This window comes from Heliangelus exortis, chromosome 3, assembly GCF_036169615.1.
Source record: "Heliangelus exortis chromosome 3, bHelExo1.hap1, whole genome shotgun sequence".
NCBI classification, from domain to species: domain Eukaryota; kingdom Metazoa; phylum Chordata; class Aves; order Apodiformes; family Trochilidae; genus Heliangelus; species Heliangelus exortis.
The window spans coordinates 42,154,218-42,179,311 of NC_092424.1; the positions used below are offsets into that span (position 1 = coordinate 42,154,218).

At 36.7% G+C, this 25,094-nt stretch overlaps 1 protein-coding gene across 4 annotated transcripts; it reads right to left on the minus strand.

Moving 5' to 3' along the window:
* Nucleotides 1-801: 801 nt before the first annotated feature.
* SANBR (SANT and BTB domain regulator of CSR) lies at nt 802-24,736 on the minus strand. 4 transcript variants are annotated; one of them, XM_071740331.1, is made up of 21 exons: nt 24,425-24,736; nt 21,347-21,512; nt 19,174-19,360; nt 16,097-16,190; nt 15,381-15,619; nt 14,488-14,546; nt 13,525-13,685; nt 12,655-12,741; nt 12,447-12,557; nt 10,347-10,470; nt 10,001-10,153; nt 9,663-9,808; nt 9,239-9,338; nt 8,129-8,161; nt 6,487-6,586; nt 5,401-5,495; nt 5,259-5,287; nt 5,089-5,162; nt 4,009-4,097; nt 3,685-3,776; nt 802-2,802 (listed from the first exon to the last, which is right to left on the minus strand). In XM_071740331.1, the coding sequence occupies exons 2-21, from the start codon at nt 21,494-21,496 to the stop codon at nt 2,766-2,768; spliced, it is 2,160 nt and encodes a 719-aa protein (XP_071596432.1). In that variant the 5' UTR covers nt 21,497-21,512; nt 24,425-24,736; the 3' UTR covers nt 802-2,765. The 4 variants fall into 4 exon arrangements, with proteins under 4 accessions (XP_071596432.1, XP_071596431.1, XP_071596434.1 ...); XM_071740330.1 differs by having other exon boundaries at nt 3,723-3,776; nt 24,425-24,726; XM_071740333.1 differs by having other exon boundaries at nt 2,605-2,802; nt 5,401-5,492; nt 24,425-24,504.
* Nucleotides 24,737-25,094: the final 358 nt, after the last annotated feature.

Genomic DNA, 25,094 nt, shown 5'->3' on the forward strand with positions numbered 1-25,094 from the left:
CCAACCCTAATGATTTTATGCAATGTCCCAAGCAGGCACAGAAGCACTTTCCTGATGCAGCACTGTACGTATCCCTACACTCAACAAGAACAGGAAACTGTTTTTTAAAAGAACAATTCCCTTCTGGCAAAGAGAATGTCCTCTCAGCCACCTCAAATTGCCCACGCTGTTCGCAGTTCTGTGTTTACAGACTGGGACAACCACATTTCTCCTAACACATTGCCCTTTCCTCTTGGAGCCATCACTGAATTTAAAATTCTGGCCTTTTCTCCAAGATTTCTGAACCTCAAGAAACCAGGCACAGCTCCACAGTGAAACAGATTAGTTTAAACGCATGTGACAGTAGGATGCACACTGTAGCCTTCTCAGTATACCAAATGCACATATACAGAACACCCATATAGCAATTTCTAGAAACATAATAATAGGAATTAACTCTATTCATAGATTAAACAGAATGCTTAGGTTGGATGATCAACACTGTGGAAGAGAAAGACAAAGTTAAACATCTTTTTAACATAGCTTCTTTGTTTGACATTTTGCATACTTGGGTCATTTGTAGGGCAGCTGACTCATAAATTTTTAATCCAGCTTCAAAACTCAATGCAGATACAAGTTCTTTAAAGTCCTTGTAGACTTGGAGTAGCTCAGCATACAATGATATCCTGTTCTTGCCAGATAAAAAGTCTCTACCATGATGCTGCAATTTAACCACAAATACACACGTGTTTGAGACCACTGAACATTATTTGTGCACTTACTTAGTTCTTACGAGTATCTATAAAAAAAAAAAACCCACACTTCTTAAATTAATAACATTTATTTCCATTAAATCAAGACAAATTCAAACTTAATACAAGGTAAAAATTCAAGGTGGTTGGCAAGGGGAAAAAAGACTGTGCACCAGGTATGTTATTTTTATATGCTTAAAAATATTGTTGAATAAAACAATACTGGCATGTAGAACTGGCGCTTTCCCACAAAACAAAACCAGCGGAATTTTCCCTTCTCATCAGTAGCTCTATGAAAACTAAACACACATTCATGCAGCCTGCAACTTTCACAGCAAAGTTCACCATGGCAATTTGGAACACTCCTCTATCAGGACCCACAAAATTGTACCAAAACACTTATCCTACTATATTTTCATACTTGTTATGATACTTCCTCTTTCAACAAACAATAATCAGTTTTCCAATACTTATTGTAAGTGTTTCAAACTGTATTAGTATTGGTAAGCAGGCCTGAGACATTAATAAAGCCTTATTTATTTGATAAAGATTAAAGCACTTCTTCAAAGTTACCACTCCTGACGAAAATAAAAGCCATTGAAAAATCCACTGTTTTGCCTGTTGGTAAAACATTGGGCTCCGCATTTGCTCTAGCATTCCACAAAACAAACAACAAAAAACATTATTTTTTAAATTGTTTCAATAAAAATCTTTCATCTTGAAAGCAGTATTTTCAAGTATTGCTATCCTTATCTTCTGACACCTATTGAAAATCCTCAAAAAACAAGACAAACAAACAAACAAAAGGCATAAATGGAGAGAAGAGTGCATATAAACAATGACCTCCTTCTCCTCATCCCACCCCCACCCAGGATCTTGACTTAATTCCAAACTCACGATTTATTGTACAGCTGTGGGCTGGAATAAGCTTTCCCTGAGTGCTCTTTCTACCTGTTTCAAAAAGTCAGAATGTGTTTAGTTGAATTCAGCCATTATTATTGCCATTTTCTTAGCTAATATGTGACTTATCTTCTAGGCAAATTATTTCAGTTTGGTAGCCCTGGATTTTACATGTAGACAAACTTGTATTCTATTGCTCCAAATACAGAACTTGAAAGTGCATCTGACCTCTAAACAGTATTATTCAGGCAGGTTTCAGAAAGTAACTAGACCCAAAAGATCAACATGCACAAACCTTCATATTGATCCATCTCAGTTGAAAGATGCAGAGTTAATACTATATCTACTCAGAAACTTAGTGGCATAGCATTGCTAAGAGATAATAGAGCTGCTTTGCACCCTAAGGTCTGGATATTAAAAGGGAACAAACATTGTATTGTGCAAGAGGGGTCAGATATGGAATGGGAATATTAATTTCACATACAAGTAAAGCAAGCGTTCCACGTGCAAGATGCAATATTGCATCATCATAGCATTTACATAATCTTTGGAGGTCTAGTCTCTACCTGCTACCCACCTTCACACCAACAGGAGCTTTTTAATGCTCAGAATGGCATTAAAATTTTGCTTGAACTAGTCTAATTCACAGGTATTGTCACAGACTTTAAATGCAAATCCCCAGAGAACTGACTTAAAACATACCATCACATATTACACAATATAAATACACGAGGCAACTTGTGTTAATGCTGCTGACTCTATTCAAAATTCAGTAGTCTTGCTTTTTCCTTTTCAGTATTTCTAGCATACTAAAAAAAGGCATACTTATGTCTTTCCCCATAAATAGTCTAATAATTTAATTTTGCAGATTTAGAAAATATTTGCTATGCAACTTAACACAATAGCCTAAAAAAGCAATTAATTTTAAATTTATGAAAGAGTATATTTACAATTAAAATAAGTACAGACCTGATTGGATTTGCATTCATTTACTGCACAAAATAATTTACAAGGCATAAAGTAATAAATAAGTCACTGGAAAGCTTTCAGAGATGTGCATTCTCCATACATTAGAGTGCAGTACTGTTTTCAGGAAGCAGTAATGAATTCTGGTTAAATTTTTTTCATGAGTCCTTATGTTGGACGGCCTTGACCAAAACGAGATTTTGACCTGGATTAAGAACACATAGGAAATATGTACATTATTACTGTTAAAATTAATTTATTGTACAGTCAACTCTCTGGTACAGTATTTGTTTAAAATTACTTTCATGTTATAATGTCTTCTGAAAGAAGGAAAAAAAAAAAAAAGTATCTCACTCTCAACCTTCTCTTGAGAAAGCTGCCTTTCTGCCAGGATACCTGTACACACAAGTTACATACTCATAAAACAGGGCACAGCTGAAAGAACTGTGGTGTCAAATATCTTCTTTTGAAATTACTAATTCTACAGAAAAACGCGCATTTTTTTCTTGACAGAAATAAGACCTGTAAGAAATTCCTCTGACAACGTATTTGACGCTTCCAGCTCATCCCTATAAAGTTGGTCAGCAACTCCACTGTAAGTTTCAGCTCCAGAAGCTCCTCACCTGCTGGCCAAATTATGACCAGTTCCAGGCTCTACAACTGCATGTGGCATGTCCACTCTTCAGTTCATTTGTGTTTTAATTATTTAAGGCACAGAAGACCAATATGTAGGGTTTTGATGGGTGGGGTTTTTTAACTTGTTCTGGGAAGGAGGTGAAAGAATAGGCTAGAGTGGTTAAGACTTTTCCAGTTATCCGTAATTTCACAGAAAAATTCTACTGGATCAGCAGTCAACCTCCTAACACAGAAGCTATAAAGCAGTTCTTCCAGCATGGATATGAGTGTTTCATTCTCTTAGTTATAGCTTAATTCAAAAAAGAAGCTTTCACACCCCATATGGTTAACATACTGGAAGGGATGCTGATTGAAAAAAGGTATGAGACAAGGCATGTTTTTCTTCTAACACATACACACATCCCCATCTGAAACCCATGTTCTGATTTTTCCTTTTATTTTAAAATCTTACCTGACATTCTTTTCAGCGTTGTTTTGTCTTGCACTGACCTGTGCTGAGGCCTTTATCTGAGCTTCAAGTCTAGAATAAATGCCTCCTGCATACTGGAATCCAGAAAATAACACAAATTTCAACATGATTCCAATTTAATCAGTGACTTTTCATAAAAAAACATTATTCAGCAGATGCATCACGATATATTTAGACGTATCAAGATACATTTGTTTCACTACTACAACCCAGTACTTGAACTTTTTGAACCCAAAAAAACGTATTTTTGTTACTAAGGCTCATGTCAATTCTGTAAATTCTGTATTAAGACAGGAAAAATCTTACTTCTTTGCTGTCTTTTGACTTGACTCGATCAAGGTCTCCCAGCCTCATTTTTATTAAGTGCCCTGTAATCTCGGACATTCTTCTCTGATCTGTCAGAAATAAGAAAGAATATTTAGAATAGAGGCTTTCTTTGCTACTGAATACAAAGAGAGAAGAATTAGATGCATACTTTAGTGACACTGTCTCTGTAAAATTTAGCTGTCTTTTCAGCTCATATAAAAATCTTGAATAACCAAGATCCTAGATTCTGACACATAATGTGGCTTCAACAGCATTCTTGGCAGATACCAGAATCAGCCTGAGGCATTACACTGAGATCAAAATCTACATGAATGATTTTGAGACTGAGGTTTTCAGAACAGCCAAAATGCACAGGAGACTCATGAGATATTGAAAAAGGTGAAACACAGAAGTAGAATTCTGAATATTTTTAGTCAGAAAGACTAAAAAGAGATAGAAGTGAATGTTTATCTTTGCTTATCTGCACAGACAACAAATGAAACAGGGATGCAGAAAAAAATTAGTTGTATAGCAATACAGTTATCACATGACACAACTATAATCTCCATAGGTTATGTGCTGACATTCGAAATACAGAACATAAACCACACTAACATATACTTCTAATGTATTTTTTATTTTTCTCCCACACAGTTTTATGTGTGGGGATTTCTTGCCATTTTCCTATGACGAACAGCTTTTTCTCCTTCAAAGTTGATGAAATTGAGAATAAACTCCAATCAAATCCTAAAGCAACATTTTCAGAAGGACTTACTAGCTGCATGGATATTTTTGTACAATTTGGAAGAATCTGAGATTGCTGTGTGGTTTGGGTACAGCTGATTAATAATGATAAGCTTAAGTTGAAAGCTGTTCTCTTCCAAATGAGGAGCAACTATGAAAAAAGACTTCACAAAAATCCCACTGCTATATCTGGGATGAAATTCGACCTAAAGGTTTCTAAGTAGCTCTAGGAAATATATAGCTATATTTAGGAAATTAGCCATTTTTTATATAAAAGAAAAATTTTATTTGCACAATATTAACTTTATGAAAGCTAAAACTCATGCAAGAACGGACCATCTTCTCTTTGAGCATCTTGGTTGAATCTTAGTGACCTGGAGGCATCCCATTTGTTCTGCTGCATACTCACACTGGTTAGAAAAGAAAGATGCACACAGTGTTATCGGTACCAGATTACAAAAAGGGATCTACTACAACTGTTCTCAAGGACTTTAAAAATTACTTACATGAACGGAGATGCATCTTGGGAACTTGACTATCAAAAAAGAAAACCACATTAAGTATGTTTTAAGATCAAGTCCAAAACTTAAAAGAATCCCACATTATTTAACCCAACCAGAGAGGCTGGCTTCATAGCTCTGATTTTACCTTGTCAGATGGCTTCTCCTTTTTCTGAACACTAGGTGAAGAAACCAATTTCTTCGGGTGCTTGTAGGATTTCTTTGATTTCTCCTTTCTCCCTGCTGATGAAGAAATACCTACTAACACCATCACATATATCTGGAATGTTTACACGGCTACAAAAGACTTTTCCCCACCCCTTTATTCCTTTACAAAAAGAGAAAATGAACACGTTATTTTGCCTTTGTTAGTGTTGAAAGCATGCTAATACACACAGACTACTCAAATGCTTTTCTATTACAAATATACAGCAACTCAAGTACATATTTAAAATGCACACTGCTTACACTTAACATGTTTTCTGTCAGAAAATGAATAGCAAGTGCATATAGAAGCTACATTTTTGACCATACTAATTCAATCAACATTGAATCTGAGTTATATCAGACCAAACAAGTTTAAAGTCAAACTACTAAAATCTTTAGTCAAGTTTGTTGTTGATGTTGGGTTTTTGGTTTTTTTTTAAAGTATACTGATGCATTTCAATTCCTTTGAGTCAAGACAAAACAAAGAAACTGTCTCTGTTAAAATTACTCATTACTAGAGTGTAAAGGAGAAGTTGTTTTTTGTCTTTCCATATTCCTAAACCTCTTACCGTATTAAAAAAAAAAAAATCATATAGAATTTATTTTCTATGCAGACACAATTCTATCCATGTTCACTATGTAACCAGAAAAATATTCTGAAAAAAAGAAAAGGCATGCAAAAATAAAAATATAGTTGTATAGCTACAGCTTTTTCTTCCAACATTTATCTATAAGAAACTACATAAATTGACAGTCTTCCCTGCAAAGTACGTCCTTGATAAAATTTGAGGACATCTCAAATATGAATAGTTGCTGCTCATTTGCTCCTCACTTGCCAGTGATTTTTGATGTCAGTGAGCAGTGGGATAATTTGTATCTAAGCACAGAAAAACGTGAAATAAAATCCAAGTAACGTTAATTTTTGCTTTTAAAATTCCTACTGTTTATAATTTTCTAACAGAATAATTCTGCTGCCTTGAACCCCTATCTCTAAATTCCAGACAGGATGACTCCAGAGTTATTTTACCTGGTTTCCTGCATACTTCTTCTTCATCCCCCACTTCATCCTCAGTGACTTCTGAGCCTGTGGTATACTCCTCTTCCTCAGATAACAATGACTGCTGTTTCTAGTCAAGAGGAACAGAGTACCACAGATTGTAAGCGAGGCTTAATATCTATCAAATGACACATTAAATCTATACTGAAGGAGTTGTCTCACCGGTTGTCTGTCTTAGTAATTTAACTTTGTGCACAGTTAGGTCTGAGAACGTGATTCTCAAATGCTGAGAAAGAATTCTGCATCTTTGCTCAGAATGTTTTGATAAATATTTGTATTTATTTTTCTTCCAAGTAGTCAAACAACTATAAAAGGTTTCCCAGAGAAGCTGTAGAATCTGTATCGTCAGAGATACTCAGGATTTGACTGGATATGACCTCAAGTGAAGTGTTATAGCTTTGAAGCTGAATCTAACTTCCAAGCTGGCCCTACTTTGTCAGTGGGAAGAAGAAATACACGAGATAACCCTCATCAGATGTATGACTCAGTGTTTAATATGCAATGTATTGCAGGATGTATTATTTTCTTAATTAATAAGAAAATTCATGTTAGGGTAGCAAGTGTCTGAGCTACCTCCATAATCATAGAACAGAGGATACTACAAGTTAATTTACATTTCCACTGACACTTGCTGCACCTTGAAAACTTGAGATATCAATTAAATACCACAAAGCATGCATATTGTAGTACACTACAAATATACATACATTAGATACAGCAGGGCTAATTACATTAATAATTTATTGCACATTGGTCTGCAACATCTGGTTGGCTTTTTTTGTGAACTCAACCTAATACCTATTTTTTTTCTCCTTCTATCTCTTGTGCATTATTAGTAAACCACTGGCTCCACTACTGCAATAGATGGGATTACAGTGAATAGTTCCTGACAGCACAGGATAACAATAATATTAAGGAATGCCACGTTTATGTTGTTTCAACATACACACATATCTTTTGAAGTAAGTGACTGAGTGGCTAGTGATCCATGAAATTTATGAAAGTTAAAATGGACTGCAGGTTCAAAAAGTTTGCAACAGGAACAGTATCAATATAGGATGCTACAACCATCAGACTCCAACACAAATCATCAAGTGTGACAGAAGTAAATTGCTGCTCTCTCTAGCATTTATATTAAAAAAAAAGTAAATCGTGTAACATCCTGTGCTGCTGGAAGAACAATTCACCAGCCTCTGCATTTGACATTATCAACCCTGATAAAAGCTTTATGCTATGAACCAGCAGCATAAAGACAGAAGGTATATCAGAAAAGCCATCAAGGAGACAGACACTCAAAACCTCTAATTTTCACAATTTGTCGGCTTAATGAATTATTAAGAACTGAAGCATGTATTATTAGTTGTTTGTTTGTCGTTATTTATAGAAACCTTTAAAAGGAATTTTTAATATTTATTCAAGGCAAAATAGTACGTCACATATCCTTCATACTTTCTTGTAAAACTTGTTGCTATATTCCAAATACTCTAACCTCCAAATTAAAGCAAAAGAAAATACATTTCTCTCCAAATTAATTAAAACAAAATTCAAAGCTAAATGTCTGCCAGTACAGGAGACCAATTATTTAAAAGTAAGAACAAAATATTTCACTAACCAGCTGTAAAGTCCAGTTCTTCAGAGAAAGAAACTGTAGTCACAAAAAGAGAAAGGCACAGAAGTTAAAGAACTAATAAAATTAGAAGAAAAAATGTGATTGGAATTCTGAAAATATCTACAATCTACTCTTGTAACACTTGGAAGGCTTACTTTCATCTTTAATTAGGAATTGTGGTTGAACGCCCAAGTGTGCAAACAGGCTGTGAGCTAATCAATTAAATGCAGTGAATTCATAATCATGCTTTAATTTGGCTAACCTTAGCACTGCAGATAATTACAGCTGATTTTATTAATAAACACAGTCCAGGGCAGGGGGGCAGTTATGTACCAGATGGTTATGGAGTTTAAATTAAATTTAATACCCTCTTGCATTTGTTGCAGGGGAGCTTCTGACACTCTGCTTTAAATTCTCACAGAATCACACTGCCATCAGGATTGTTGAAGTTACCAGAAGCTCTGCAATGGTGCAGAACTTTTGAAGTTTGTCTTTGCAAATCTTTATCTAGCATTACAAACAGACTCCTTAAACTTGGCTTAGGAAGTGTCTCTGTTGACCTGACATACCCATAGTAACATAGATTCATCACGGTCTAAAAAGTAAAGTCTTCCAGAACTGGAGGAAAAAAAAACCTAACCAACCCCCAGAAGAAACCCCCACAAAACAAAACAAAAAACTCAAACCCAAACACCACAAAAACAATACAAGCTACTGTTTTTCATCTATGGGCTTGCAAAAGTCATGTGGACATATGCAGATACAGCAGCAGACAAAATAAAGGCAGCAATTATATAAATATTTACCACATGATGTTATTTTAAACTGTGAATGGTTTCTTAAGCATAATCAATTAAAAAAAAAAAAACAGATAAATGGGATGTTGCCTCCAATATACTGATATATATTTCCTGGCAAACATGATACAAGTTTTGCTTTTTCACTGACCAGGTATTTTGTACCTATGCTAGCCTATGTTATCCTGCAATGCTCGCTGTGCACTTCTTCCTCCAACAACATGTGATTTTTGGTTTTTATTAAAAGTTGTCAAAGGAATTGTAAAAATCTTCACTAGAAGAAAGAAGCAGGGAAAAAACATTAGCAGTCACTCACAGCATTGATTTCTCCAGTTCTGGGACCCCATGGTGTATTTGGTTCTACAAGCACATCACATTCAATGCCTTTTTCTTCACAGAGCCCAATACCAGAATCACTTAAAGGTATGAAATAGAAACATTAATTTTCATTTCATAACTTTAGAATAATTTTCTTCTTACTCATCAAGTACCAGGACAAGACAGACCTCTAAGTCAGTCACATAATATTTTTATACCAATCTATTAAAATATAAAGATAAGAGTGAATGCTTATGGGGACTGAATGACTAAATGTCTGCTTGAAATACAACGGGAAAAAGTTACCTCTAAAAAGACTTATGTCAGCCATTTTAAAATGGGAGAGAAATCAAACACAGTGTGCACATGTGCTAGCTACTGAAGATTAAATTAGTTCAGTAACACATTAACAGTGTTCTTACCTATTCTCATCCTTAGTGAAAGGAACAACAATAACATCTCTATGATGGAGCAGATCATTTAATATTTTAGTAGTTTGAGATGGCGAAGTATCCCTGTCCTCATCTTCTGAAGGTAAATCAACCATATGGTCCCTCACTTTGCAGCCCTGAGACACATAAACACACAAGATTGAACACTGGTGTTAATGGAAGAACTGACTACAGTAAATGCAGTAACTTCTTAAGTTTTGTGTCTTAAGGTCCTAGCCTCCTTGGGACACTGCAACAATTTGTAAATCTTATTTTGGAAAATATCTACATTGTTATGCTTTTTCAAAAGTGAGCTACTATTAAAGTACCTTTGGGAGCGTTGTAGGATCAAATCGAAGTACTTTTTGGTTACAACAGGGATATATTCCTGTTCCACTTGAGCCCAGAGCACTTCCAACACCTGGATACAGAACTGGTTGTGAATGGTACTGGCAATGGGAGAATTCAGTACACAGGAAAGACTAGATTAGAATAAAAGGAGAGATAACAAGAGATGAGATTACCTACAGACATCAAAATTCTGCACTTACAAAAAACATATACCAAATTTTATTGTCATATATTTTCCACGCTGCTTTAATCCCTGCCTCACGCCCCAAAAATCACCCCCAAGAAGCCATCTACAGACACAAGTGAGAATGAAAACATACTAACTTGGTTACATCTTGAGCAAGCCAACCAATTGACAGTCCCCCAGAGACGCCAATAAACATCCCGCCAGGATTTCAGTTCTTCATGAAGGCTAATTAAGTACTCGTGGACTTCCCAGGTTTTGTCTCTGAAAAAACAAAAAGGTCAGGTTGCATTCAGAGTCATAACTCTGTTTTGATACTGCCACCAGAAAGGTGAGGTGGAGAAGAAGCAGAGCATACATGCCCCACTGGTGAAAAGCCTACAGAAGAGAGTAGGAAGGACACAGCATGGGACAGTCATTAAATTCAGACCATGTCAGGAAAGCCTAAATCTTTTCACAACATCCTAAACTTAGTGAAAACAATGAATTACAGCTCAATTCATCTCAAGCTCCATATACTGCACATTTATAAACTTAGCATCAAGCCTTTTGGTAATCAGTAAAACCATAAAATAGAGCAAAACCCAATACAAAAAATAGAAGAAATTAAAAACACACAGGCAAACAAGTTCAGTCATATTGCAGTTTTCTGTTTTTAAAGTAATATATTATTCAATAGAAGTGAAGTACTGCCATTTTATTCTATTTACTTTGAAGGCAATATAACAATGTTATGTTGTTTCTATGTACCTCCAATGCATCAGCAATAAGGTAAGAATTAAAATTTGAAAATATAAGATCATGTCTTTAATCAATATATTTATCTGAGACTTCTGGTGTTAAAAACACAGCTTTTGCTCCTTTTTAGTGACAAAATTACATATCTCTTCAGAATTCAAAAGAGAATACACAATCAGCACTGTTGTGTATTCTTTAGAATAAGCAGATACTATTTTCTCACAATTTTAAGTCCTGGCCTGAACCATTTTTTACTCTATATACATCTAACCTAGACTAAGAGAGCAGTACTTCCAGATGAAAGTTATTTATAGGCACCACTAGTGGACCAATAAATATAAATTTATTTTTAAGTCCTTAAAGATAGGCTTGCATTGGCTCATTAGTGGACACCATCACTTTGCCTAAGAAATGGTAAATGGATTCTGTGTAGTAAAGTACTAGTACCACAAGGAAGATAATGAAAAACTAAGTAATCCTCTGAGTAACTTTAAAATGTTGCACATCTATATAGTAAGGATTGCATACCAGATACATGCCATCAGATTAAGTAATACAATTAATTAATTTTACATGATTAATCACCAATGATCCTAATAGGTCAGGACAGGGTTGTAAGATTCGGTTCTATTTAGACTGTTGGGTAGAATTTCACCAATATCTTAGAATTACCAGTAGGAAGTAACAGTAAATACAGTAAATTACTTTGGGAGCTGATACTGAACTATGTTTTCATTGTTACGAACAAAATACATCTGTTGAGAAAGGTCTCCTGTTATTCATTTCCCAGCATCTTTTTTACAGAGGGCATGTGGGAAGGGGGAAAACTGCACTGATCTTCATTAAGAAGAGAATCCAGCTGTTCACAACCATACAGAATTGAATCAAACATTTGTGCCAAATGAATAAGGTCTACACTCAGAATAGGTCCTGGAGGCTCCTCTGACAGATACTTTAGAACAGAAAAATAACTGGCATAGTTTATTTATAGTAGTGTCTAAGCAGGGTGAGTATTGGATTTGACAGTATGAAGTCAGTCTAGAAAACTCTCTTTAACATTTCTTTGCTGGCAGAGGTGGATCTATCATTTAGTAACAAACCTTGTAGAAATGCAGCCTTTAATTTAATTTGTCATCAAATACACATATCTTAAAACCCTTTGATGAAAGAATCAGCTGAGCACTTTCTATTTAAGGCAGTACAACCCAAAATAGCTCTCCCAGTAGCGGTGGCTGTAGTTCTTCCATTTCCATTCTGTAGCAGCACTGCTGAATTAATTTCAAACATACATCACCCTAACTGGCTTTTTTTTTTTTCTTTTTTCTATATAACATAAGAAGTTGAGCTGTTTCATACACTCTTCACATACTATAACTTCATTTTGCAATCTGAGTATCTGGTAATGCCTAAACATGTAGTATTTTTTCAAATCACCCAAAATCATACAGATGAAGAAGTATTATATATGTGTATATATATATACACATATATATATTCACTACCTTATATGAACATAGACAATATTCCCGTGTTGATCTATGTTGATTTTTCCTGGTATGCAAGGAATTCTTCTTTCAGTTTCCTTAGTTAGCAGCTTTTTACATAAACAACATCTAGATTAAAGAAGAAAAAGAAAATATGGGAGTGAGAGCAGGGCTTTGAAATACCATTTGCCCTTGCAATTGAAGTAGTAATAGAAAAATACCATACCTGTATAATGTTGCTGCATTTCCTCGAGAATCTGGATTTAGGTACTCCGGATCAAAGAGCCTCTCAATCTTCTTGCAGAAAAGTTTACTATTAATGACAGCAACACATCTTACCCATTAGAAAAAACTGAATATTGCTTTATATATAGTGAGACTAACAATCATATTCTCTCATTTTTATACAGACGAGAGAAAAGAGATTCCTTAACCTTTTTCCTCTTATTGCCCAGCTTCTACCTTTACTGAGCAACTTTTTTTAATGTATACTTCTGTGAAATTACACTACTTTAACTATAAAGTTACAATGTCTTCATCTCTACTGACTGAAATATTTTCTGACCTCCACCTTGGCTGTCTGTCAGTCTGCCTTCCAGTAATAGGCCCTTATCTTGATATTACCTAAGGTGGAGTCACAATGTATGAAATGTTATTCCATCAACTATTCAGCCTTCCATCCATCCTAAATTCTACAGCCAAACATCAAGAGTTCACAGAATCCTGAAGCCAACTATTCTCTATGAATTAGGCACATGTCATCCCATTAGAGGTTCCTTACTCTAATCCTGGCTCCCATGTGAGTATTAATGAATAATTTGTCCATGTTATACTCTTAATTTGGCTGTTCCTTTTGCTCGTCTCCTAAAAAATCTCTTTCCTTTTGCTCATAATTTTAATATTAAATTCTGAAGCCACTTCATTATATCCTCTGTTAAATGTACATCATATGAGAATATAAATTGTGTATGTGTAATGTGTGTATATATATATATATGTATTATTACCTTAAACTACCAATTCCTTAGCTGTTCTGAAACATAATATAAAAAACCCCTACAGCACTTCAGTAGCATATTGCAGAGCAAAAAGGTACCTCTTAAATTTGTCTCTTTTGTCCTTCAATTCTTCCACTTCATTGTGTGTGAAGAGATCAGCAATGTCTGTGACCAGATTAGCATTGATACAATTCATGTTACATGGCGTGGCTACAATAGCATTCATATTTTTGTGGCAATAATGAATACATTTTTCTACCTAGGAAAATCAGAAACATTAGAAATAATGTTACAGAATTCTAGACAAAGCTGTCTCAAAACACATACTAATTGTTTGAAGATTTTTATTTTTCAATGTGGTAGATTGGAAAACTATCTCAGTTTAGCTTAAAAATTTAAATCAGGCCTCAGATTTGTCTAAAAGAGACTGAATTACCATGACTCTGAGTTAGTGTGTGTTCTACTCCAGAAGTTTTCTATAGACTGAAAAACAACTCCACAGGTGTTTCACCTTTAACAGTTAGTACCTTTCAATTGCTTGTAAAAAGAGGACCATACTACACATTATACACAGTACTGTTTGGATCTCAACCAGCTGTTACCCATGTATTTAATTGAGTCACCACAATGACAGAACTTTTGTCAAACATTTTAACAAACAAGTCAGTAGATATTACTTATGCACAGCTGAAGAATCAGATCCTAATATGCAAAAGTGTTATTCATGTAAAAAGTATGCAAATCAAAGGTATTAATTGATTTAATAATCTTTTTGATACAACCTATCACAAGTAAGCTGTTGATGTTACTCTAGGTTACTCAACAGCAGGCAAATTCAAGATACCACTATCGCATTTAGAAATAACCTAATCTGTAAGTTTTCTTGCATTGAGATTTTACAAGTATTAGATTACTGCACTAAATAAGAAAGGTGGTAAAAATCTGAAAATATTCTTACTGCATCACCCATTTATAACAGTCAAAACATAACAAACATGCTGCTAGACACCTGCTAATTAACTGTGCCCTTTGATAGAGAATCTTTCTTGCTTAATACTTACTAATGAATCCATCTTCAAGAACTCAGAAGAAATAAGAATAGATATGACATTTGATGGTTCTAAAAGGCAAAAAAAATTCGGGTTTTTTACAAAAATTATTTTGATTATTTCATATCGCATCCCTCCCTCTGCATATTTAGTATCTGTTTTCAGTATTATTTTATGAACACACTTGCCACTTCACCTTCTGTCATGTGGAACATTTTCCACTTGAAGTAACAAAGTTTTGGTTTATCATATAAGTGGCCACAGTACAACTATAACAAACTGGAATGAATAAAAACTGGAAAAATAGGAATTCATAGGAATACAATGACTAAGCCATCACACAACAAGGTTAACTTTCACCTGTTACCATCATGCCCAGCTGAGATTTTGCTTAACATTTCAAGTTATAACTATTCTCTGGGTTTGTTCAAAAATTTAAAAAATGTCAGCAAAGGCTTGCAAAAAGATAAAAAACTTTTCTCAAATTTGTAAAGCAGAAAACTCTTTTAATATCACATCAAATTGCATTGAAATTTTAAAAAATATTGTAATTGTATCAACGGGGAGCAGAGGGGAAACAAAACCAAAACCTGCAAGCATCAGCATTTTAGAACTACTCTTCTGTTCTTGTTCAGAACGGGTCCCTGTAATTTTAATTAGAAATATCATATCTCAAAATATATTAAGACCTTTTTCACTGCTTCAGTTATCAGGACATTCCCTCAAAATTGTCACTTTTCATGAACCAGAGACATCTGTCACAATGACTTCCCTAAAACCTGACAAGCTTCAGTGCAACAATCAGAAACAAAGAGACTGGAGTTGAACTGTGACAAACCCACTGATCTTCCACGAGCGCAGAATATAATGAACCTACAGCAAATGACCAACACACTCTCTTTTACCTAAAGTGGGCATTTCATTAGCTTCAGAATCTTTAGTATTCCTTTTAACGTATCTCATCAGCCAGTCGAAGATGTGAACGTCACAGTGCACTGATATGTCCACCTCTTCCCAGCGCTGGGCATCCACGGACAGATATTCAGCAAAGTATTTCATTTCTGAAATCAAAAGGTCTCGAGGACAAATAAAATCTTCTTTGAGGTTTTTGGCTTCATCACACACATGGATCACCATATTTGGCCTCAAAAAGGAAAACAAGCCACAAACCAAATTAGGACCCTAAGCCAATTAGAACACCAAAACGGATCAACAAAGATCTCATCTCCAAATCTGGATCGTGCATTGCAACAGTGATGTCACTAAGTGGTTTTAATCAACAGAAGGAAAACAAATTGCAGTTATTAGCTACTAATGCGAACTATTAATAGGAACTACTGTCAGATAACTTTGCCAGGTGAAGAACACAAATGCATATCCTATGACAGATAACCTCTATGATTTAATTGTTAAGGGACCAGAGAAAGAAAATTTCTAGCTGCAGTTCCCAATTTTGTCACCGATTTGCTATGGGATGCCACCAGAATTAAACAGAGAACTTCCTTATTCTGCCTTTTCAACTGCATTGAAAAAGAATAGGCAAACATATACGCATAAACTACTGAGACATCCTTCCATCAGTTCTGTAATCCCTAGATAACAAAACCACAGATCATCTTACCCCTGGCTTTCGTCAGTGTTTTCTCCACCTTCATGGACAGCACCTTTCTCAGATTCTGAAGAACAATTCCTTGTAGAGGTTGTGCTGGGCCTTCCTGAAGTAAGGAAAAAAGAATTGGAACAAAAAGATACTATTCAGCATTTTGGACACACAACTAAACTACAGCCCTCATGGTGGAGCAACCAATCTTTTCTACTGTCAGAGGGTATTAGACGATCTAAATTCCTGCTGCAAATTCCTGCACTGGAAACATAGACCAGCAGCACTGCTGGGCTGCCCAGATGCTTAGCTGCAAACTCAGATCAGTCCAGTCTCAATACAGAGCAGTAAGATTCATAGTCTTCAGCATTTACTTCCTTTTTATACAAATGAATCTAGTCTTAGAACTACATCATGTAGCTCATTCCAGAAATAAAAGTCAGCTGTTCTTCAGTTCAAACAGGTTATCTTCACAAATGCACTACATGCAGGGTAACCTGGACACAAAATGCTGAAAAGTTGAGGAGATCTTTTAACCAAATCCAGAGGGTTCTGAGTCAACAGTTAAGATGATCCTGAAACATTCAGGCATTGAATAATTTTTCCAGCTGAGATGAACATATCACTGCAAACTGAAAATTCAATAATCTTTCTTTCTAAGTCGGAAAGATCATTACCTTTTTTTAAATAATGGAAGGGCACATATCTGTCTTCCACTGGAGAGAACCTGTAAGTTCATGATTTTCCACAATTACTCCCTACTCTCAGATTGCTAGCAAAAAGAGTTCCAGAAGCATCTCCTCCCTCTCCAGTAATGTAAGAGGCTGTATTCTTCTGAAGAAGACTAAGATAGAACTCTTCATCTTATGGCTAAATAACCACTGCAGACTGACATCAAAAATGACCTGGAAGCTCTATACACTTCAGAACACAGCAGTTATGCCCTTCAGGAAAGTAATCACAACAGAGGCAGATGAAACAAAACTTTCTCAGAAGATATAACCTAATGCCTTGCACGGTTAAGCCTGAGTAAGGTCATGCTGGAGGGAAAAAAGTTGATAAAACAGAGATTTACTAGAGAGACCCCAGTAAAACCTTGGAAGTCTGAGTCAGCCACAGCCTTCAGGGCAGCCATTCCACTGCAGGCAGATGACCCATGCTGGCATTAAAACAGCCCAGGTAGGAGTCCTAGATTTTGAATGCAAGGTAAAGTGAGTGTTTTAAAGGCACAGCCTGAGGAAAAAAATTACATGTAAGAGTTCTGGCTGGAAATATTAAAAATTTTATTTTTAACACACTGAAGTTAATTTATTAAAGAGAAGGAAATAATGTTGACAAAATATGCAACACATCCAAATTCATGGGTATGTCTTCACTTGACCATTAATTTCTTCCTTATTTTTTCTTCCTCCTAAAGCTTATAGTTTGTTTGACTTCTGAAAGCTAGGAATAAAGGCTATCCTATATGGTTGTTTACTGTCACAACATGCATTCAGAGGGACTTAACAGTAGTTTGCCTTGTAATTGGCAACTAATAAATGAGCTTTTGTAATGCAGCCAAAACCACAGTCCAGTGCAAAATTAATTTGGTCTGATTGCTTTTTCTTGCTGTTACTCATGTCTGTGAACAAATCCAAACAGGCCCTAAATTCTTGATCCTAACAATAAGCAGATATGAATAAATCCACTAGGAAGTAACTGATTAATTAAATAACATTTACAAATAGGCTGTTCTCAGATCCCCAGTTCTGACCTATAAAAGTACCTCACAAATAATAAGAAGGTGAATTTACCTGAGCCTATCAGAAAAAGATTAATTATCCCCATTTCATGTCAACAAATTACATTTAAACAGGGAAAACTATTTATTCAAATTTGCAGAGAAAACACCAGAAAAATCCCAAGCTAAGATGTAGTAGTAGGAAATGTCAAGGTACTTAACCGCATCAAAATTTTTCATGTGAATTACATAGTTTAAAAAAACCATACAGTCATTGTCTAAAGAGTTCTATAAACAGAGTTAATTTGTTAACAGCCTACTGGGATGCTGCTCATCTTCTATTTAGCCACCTATGGGTGCAAGAAGTATTTATTCCACATCATGCATGTAGCAAGCACATAATTGAAAACAAATTGTAAGCATTTTCAGTCTAGATATTCCATATACAGTTTTCAAATACCATCTCTTGATAAGAGATATTAAAAACACTTCATTTGTTCTCCAGCAAAGGTCAAAGAAGTTCTTTTTCTGTTGCAAAGAGAACAGTGACCAGAAAGCTGCAGCACCGTGAAGGACATCGAAAAGAAAATGCTGTTTAAACACTTCACTGTCATCTTAATTTTTATCTCAGATATTATTTACTTATTACTGAAGCCCATTTTTCATGCAACACATTTACTGTGCCCTACAAGACACTGAAAACATTGCAATCTACAATGAAAACCACATAGTACCACACAGTTAACTACAACATCTTATAGGGGAAGACCTTAAAGAGCTGTTAACAATATTTAATTGTGCTGAGTGGAATGCAGCAACAGTCCTATTCCACCAAATTATTACTTGCAAATACAAGTGATCAAAACATGTTATATGCCATAGCAAGACTGTCTTGCATCAAAAAGTAGCTAGACTTCACTCCAAGTCCTACAAAGCCATCTTGGCAACATGGCTAACACAAGACTTTTACCTGAGAGAGATGGATCTGACCTCAGTGGTTCACCTTCTCAGCTTTCTGTAGCTTTTCTACACACAACTTTTTTATTATTTTAATAACACAGCTTAATGTGATTGAAAGTTTAACAGTACAACACTGTGGATACAAAACAGGAGAGTAATTCCTGTCCCCACCAAATACCCTAAGCAGAGGATTTAGGATACAGATTTAAGCCTTTCAGAAGGACAAGCTGTTAAAAATACCCAAACATCAATTCTTAATCTGAACTAATTTAAAGTGAGTTCATGTATGAACTCTATCTATACTTGACATTCTTTTTCAAAGATAAACAAATACTTCTGGGTAGACTTATCATTTCGGGCTGAAAGCATGCACATACTGATTATAAACCAATATATTTCAGAATCACTAAAATCATACCTGTTATAGTAATGGAATCCTGACCAACAGCAGGCTCCTGAAACTCTGTCTGTGTATCAAGCAAGGAGGATTTGATGTACGTAGCTAAAGTTTCCACGGGACTTCCACCAGCGGCCATCAGGGGAGTATATTGGTTGTCAACAGGTGAACTTCCACTGCTTTTTAGTTCATCAAACCTTTTTGCACACTGCCACAAGAGTAAATGATAGGACAACGAAGCAGTAGCTTTCAGTACATTTTCAGTAACTATAATTTGAGATTCTATTTCATGGCATCTTTTGCTTATTACTAATACTAAACTTATAATGCTTCCTATTCAGTTTTATCAGGAAAGGAAACAAATATACAGTAAAATATTTAACAGTTACCATAATTAAACACTCTAACAGAAGGAAAAAAATAATGCGGGACATGTTTCAATCTTTATTTCCTTAAACCCTGTGATTTTAAGCCTGATCTTCAAAAAGGAAATTTATGGGGAGATGTTAAATTCTTTTTGTAACTAGTTCTTTTACTATAAACATTGTCAATTATTATTAAAAGTAGCAACAGTAATTGGTTCATAGCTGTTGTTCTTTATAACTCTCATTCCAATGTGGACAAAAGGACAAAAGTGATTTCCACTGTAGTTCTATTCACTTTACATTCCTTTTCCTGGTGAACTAGAAAGTCTCCATTTTATAAATGTTTACTGACTTACAATGACAATGACTGGTTTGGCTCAGCAGAATCCTACAAGCAGGTAATTTACAAATACAAGTAAATCTACTTTATTTTGCAAGTGATGCCTCCTGTGACACAGCATGTCAGGCTCCATTCAAACAGCTGTTCTTAATTTATTTTGGATTGAAGTAGCTGACATTGTGTCTTGCATGCCACCTGTCCCTTTCGGAGAGGTGCACACAGTGACATCCTTCTCATGCTATTGCACCATCTCAAATTTGTAAGGATGCCACTATACTATATACAAAAGATAGATGAAAGCACGGGTATACGTTTACTTTATTACCTTAAACAGGGACTCCAGATATTGAAACACTTTGTTCTTTTAAAGCAGAGTAAACAGACCCTTGCTAATCAACAATATTACCTTAATTAATATGAGAAGAGAGCTCAGCAATAGTTTTATAATAATTGTATTTGCTTAATGTGCACAATACTGGCTGCAAATTGAAAGGCAAACAGTAGAGACTCCTCCAAGCACTTTGCCAAGTACTTGAAAGAAAGGCAGTAACATTCCACAGAAGCTTCTACTCCCAATCATTCATTTTAATGTTGTAAATACAAGGTTACAGCGATGCCCAAGAGCAACACAATAAATGTGACCTGACATATTTGATTAAGTTTGCAAGAAAGCAAATATCACTGGCTTGTTTTCTTCCAGCTTTGCTGAATCACAAAGACAAGACACATTTTCCTTTTCCTGATTTACTTCCTCTCATAAATTAACATTTAAAAATTATTCATTAAAAAATGTCAGCCTTTCACCAAGAAATTCAGAAATATTCAGGGTATGGAGGTACTGGGTTCTTCCAAATTTATTCCAACAACAGAGAGAAAAATCTACATCTTGCAGGACCAAGCAAGAGGCAAGTGCACTGTTAACTACCTAACAGAGATCTGTAACTCTCCAGAACTGTAATGGCAAGAGCAAAAAGTTATCAGGTTTCCTAGTAACTATAATACAACTTACATGAGGTTAGTGGGTCCTGACATCCTTTTCATTAAAATCTCAGCTATGGTATTTGAAATCTATTAGTACAACTATTTTTTTTTAATCCAACTTCTTAATTTTACTTTCCAGTAGTTTCTGTTCTTACTTTACTTCAGTTATAATGAAATAAAATGCAAAATGCATTTCTTAATTTTGATGCTGAGGTTTTGTAGAAACAATTTTTTCCCAATATACTTCTTGTTTAACATTTTTAATTCTTCAGGTATAAACTTTATATATATATATGTTATATATATATAAAGTTTATATATATATATTATATATATTATATATATATAAAGTTTATATATAAAACTTTAGGTATAAACTGTTTATTGTATAAACAATAAACTTTATTGTCCTAGGCAATAAAATTCATTGTCTTCAATTTCCCTGCCTTGTCCGATGGTGTTTTCTTCTGCTGCTTAAATATATGAGTTCTTTTATCAGTAAATTCACCTCTTTGGATGTATATCCTGGAACTAGCCTTGCCACGCTGTCCCAGTTGATAGGCTGAGGAACACCAATTAGTGAACACAGGATCATATCCAAAACCATTTGATTGTTGTCATACGGGAAGTTATTGTTTTCTGAAAATCCACGATTCATCTTTGGCTATTTAAACCTGGGGGAGAAAAATGTTATTAGCAACTCTCACTGCATGGTTTGCGAAAGCTTGATCTTCATGAACTGCAGCACTTGATAAATTACTACAGGATATGTTTACCACAGCATTACAGTCACAAGCTAATACTTTATTTTACAGAATTTATGTATTCTTATCTGCAGCCTCAAAACCCTGGGGGAAGAAACATACGGGCAAAACACACCAAAACTAACCCAACAGCAGCAAGCAAGCACTAGACACCATTCCTTTGAGCTGTCTCCTTCCAGGAGCAATCCACACCACTGACCCCCTTCGATACAAAAAAGGCCTCGCAAAATCTCAGAGTAAATAGCCTAAGCTACAGTAGGACATTTCAATTTAAATTTACTTACATTCAGATAAATTTCCCTGCTCCTCCAAACTCTTGTGTTGCTCACCTTTGGTTGCCTCATACTCTGCTTGTTTTGCACACCTTACTTCCATTATATAGGAGCCAACACAGGGCACCTAGCTAAGGGCAATCAATAATATTTTGGAGCCAAGAAACAGGACACCTCAATGTCTTTCAGATCGCATCCCAAAGACCTGACTTTTGAGTTGTCCTAAGGCACATGCATCTCCTGACTAGCTGGGATTCTGACTAGGGCCAAGAAACTTTGTTTCTCCAGCTTCAAGCTGAACAGCAGAACAAAGTATGCAAGGACAGTAGTGACCACATTAAAAATGCAGATCTCCCAGTCTGAAAAAAGTTTATTTAGAGTTTGCTGGGTTTTTTCCTCCCAATGAATTTATGTATCACACCACAGAACAGGGAACACAATAAACATTCAAAGTACTGTTTTAGCATATGCTGGGAAAGAACCGTCAGTATTAACCAGCACGTCCATGTTTCAAGCCAAATAGCTTGGTAAAGACTCACATTTGGAAAGCACTTTGGACCTTTTCCAAAGTACCTTAAAAACATCATATAAATAAGAGAATCTAAAAGTCACATACAGAATTTTGACTTACAAAGCGAAGATCACAGAGAATTCCAGGGAATATACACTTGGATACAGCTGATCAATAGTATAGTGATAGTCTCCTACACACAGATGTTTCTTTTGCATCACCTGCTTTATGTGCAGGTAAAAGAAAAGATGCTTAAAATATCTGAAATACTCCAATTAAGACAGGTATCACTATGAGGTAAGGTAAGATAAGTCCTTACAGTCAAGAGTTCTTAGCCCTCATCTGTGGTAATTTTACAGTAGAGATTTCTCATTGTCAGCACACAGACAGATGTCAGTATCAATTATACTTAAACTAGTGAGTATCTACCATATCAGCTGTTATGAAAAGACATAACTGGGCCAGAACTGGTCAGCACCAGCAGCAAACCTGAGAGGTTATAAAATATGAAGCCAGCTTCTTATAGTAACTTCTACGCTTTGAAGCAGATGGTTTAAAGATATGCTTGAATGAGATCATTAAATGGTAGAGTATTAGAATACTCTGGTCTTGTGGCATAAGATACACTTAATGAAAGTAAAATTACTAGCAATGTCAATATTGCATAAATTACCATTTTAAGGACTAGTTCTATGATACTATTACGCTGGGTAATGAAAAACAGATAAAAAGAAAAGTTGTTATTTTTCAGTAGTTAGTCTACAACTCAAGGGACATAGTGTATGACAGTTTTTCTGGTAACAAATTTATGTATGCATCAGCACTGCTGAACATGAAGCAATCTGACCATGAAGGGATGACAGGTACTCTAAAACATAATGACATATTCAGAGGAGATGAAGCCTTTGCCTCTGAAATATTTTTTCTGCTTGTTCTGTACATTAAAATACAGTTTATTGTATTTCATACTGCAGTTTAACATGTTTATTACTGTGAATATAAATGAAGGAGTTAATTAAAAGCATACAGAAATTAAATATTTTTATTTCTACCCTGCTTGGGACTCCTCTTTGTGGCTTTACACAAGATATTTAACATTGGCCTTTTTATCCTTAAGGAAATTCTGTCAGAAGTATACTTAAAGACACACTCAAGATCTTCTCTCACGCAATGGTGCACTCCATAAGGACATAAAGCCTGCAATAAATCATATGGTTAACAGAGGAAAGGAAACTTCTACAGATTCTCTCCGGCTCACTACTGCAAATAAAGATCAAGTTAAGCCTTTCCTCAGCTATGGAAATTGCAGGAAGGAGGTTTCAGAATTGTTTAATTCTCACTAATTCATTTGAGATGCACAATATAGAAAGGTACATGACAATAGAAATTTTAATAACTAGAATTCTAAATTAAGTGGTGCAAAAGATGCCTAAAACTTCACTATTTCATAAAACAGGTACGACTTTAAATAAAGATTCAATTCGTTAAGCAGGAAGTTGGTCTACATTATGAAATGAACTGGCTCGTTTAAGTCTGATTTAATTAAAAGCAAAGAATCAATTTTAAAACGAAGAGTAACTATGCCCTTGCACGGACATGACCTGCAGGAAGGTGAAGAAGATGGGATGGGCAGAAGGTTTCATGCAGAACCCTTACGTGCAACCAAGTGCAGGTGCAGAATGAGGCGGGGGAGAGAAATATCAGCAACTTTAATGGTAGTTTGCCCACATATTAGCCAAAATAAAAATTTAAAGAAGGAATTTAAATGAAAACTGATCTCAGCTTTTGGGGCAAGGTCCTACAAGTGCAGTCAGCCTCTTCATGCGGTGCTCCGCGATGGTGAGACAGACCCGTTCTCAGCAGCGGGGACCTCCACCTGCCACCCCAATCTCCGACCCCGCAGCCCCCGCATCTGCCGGGCTCCTCTTCCCAGTCTGAAAGGCGGCAGGGCTGGGGAGAGAAGGGGGTACCCTCCGCCGGAGCTCCCGGGCGGGCTGGATGCTCTTCCGCCACCTGCACCAGGGCAGGGCGGGGGTTACCTGGCGAGCTCCCAGGCGAAGGGTCGGCGGTCCCTGGGCGAAACGACGGCCAAGTGCTCCTCTCCAGCCGCCGCCGGGGCGGGCAGCGGGACGGCGCCACCGCCTCTCCCCTGAGGGGACGAGCGCCGCGCCGAGCGCCTGACGGAGCCGAGCCGACAGCGCGGAGCTCGGCACGGCCGTTCCCGGCTGAGGACCTGGGCGGCAGAGCCACCCTTGGGGCTGCCCAGCGCCCCGTCCCCGCCGGCGGTGCCTGAGGCGTGCGGGGCAGCCGCCCTCACACGCCGGCAGCGCCCGACCCGGCCCCACCCTCACCGGGGAGGGGGAGCGCAGAGGCGGGGACTGCGGCCGAGGGAAAGGAGGGGGAGGGGCAGGGAGCGGTGTCCGCCAATGGGCGCCGGGCTGGAGAGACCCCGCCCCCTCCAGCCGGGGACAGCCAATAGGATTGCAGCGAGAGGGGTGGAGAACGCGGCCGCGCGGGCAGTGCGGGAGCCCAAGCGCGCGCCGTGCTGCGGCGGCGGCCCCGCCCTGTCGCAGTGCAGCGGCGGCAGGAGCAGCGCCCCCTCCCGCCTCGCGCCCAGCGTCCGGTTGCCCGGCAACGCAACGCCGCTCGCCACCGCAGGCAGGGAGGCCGGGACGCCTCTCCCCGCCCCCGCGTGATGTCGCCGTGACG

Excerpts from the sequence above, each read along its gene's own strand:
- SANBR (XM_071740330.1), bottom strand. The coding sequence starts at position 21,496 with ATGAATCGTGGATTTTCAGAAAACAATAACTTCCCGTATGACAACAAT. Across the intron at positions 15,620-16,096 it reads AACACTGACGAAAGCCAGGG|GCCAAATATGGTGATCCATG; the intron begins GTAAGATGATCT and ends TTCCTTTTTGAG. Across the intron at positions 4,098-5,088 it reads AGATGCTCAAAGAGAAGATG|ATCAGAGAAGAATGTCCGAG; the intron begins GTCCGTTCTTGC and ends TATTTCTGACAG.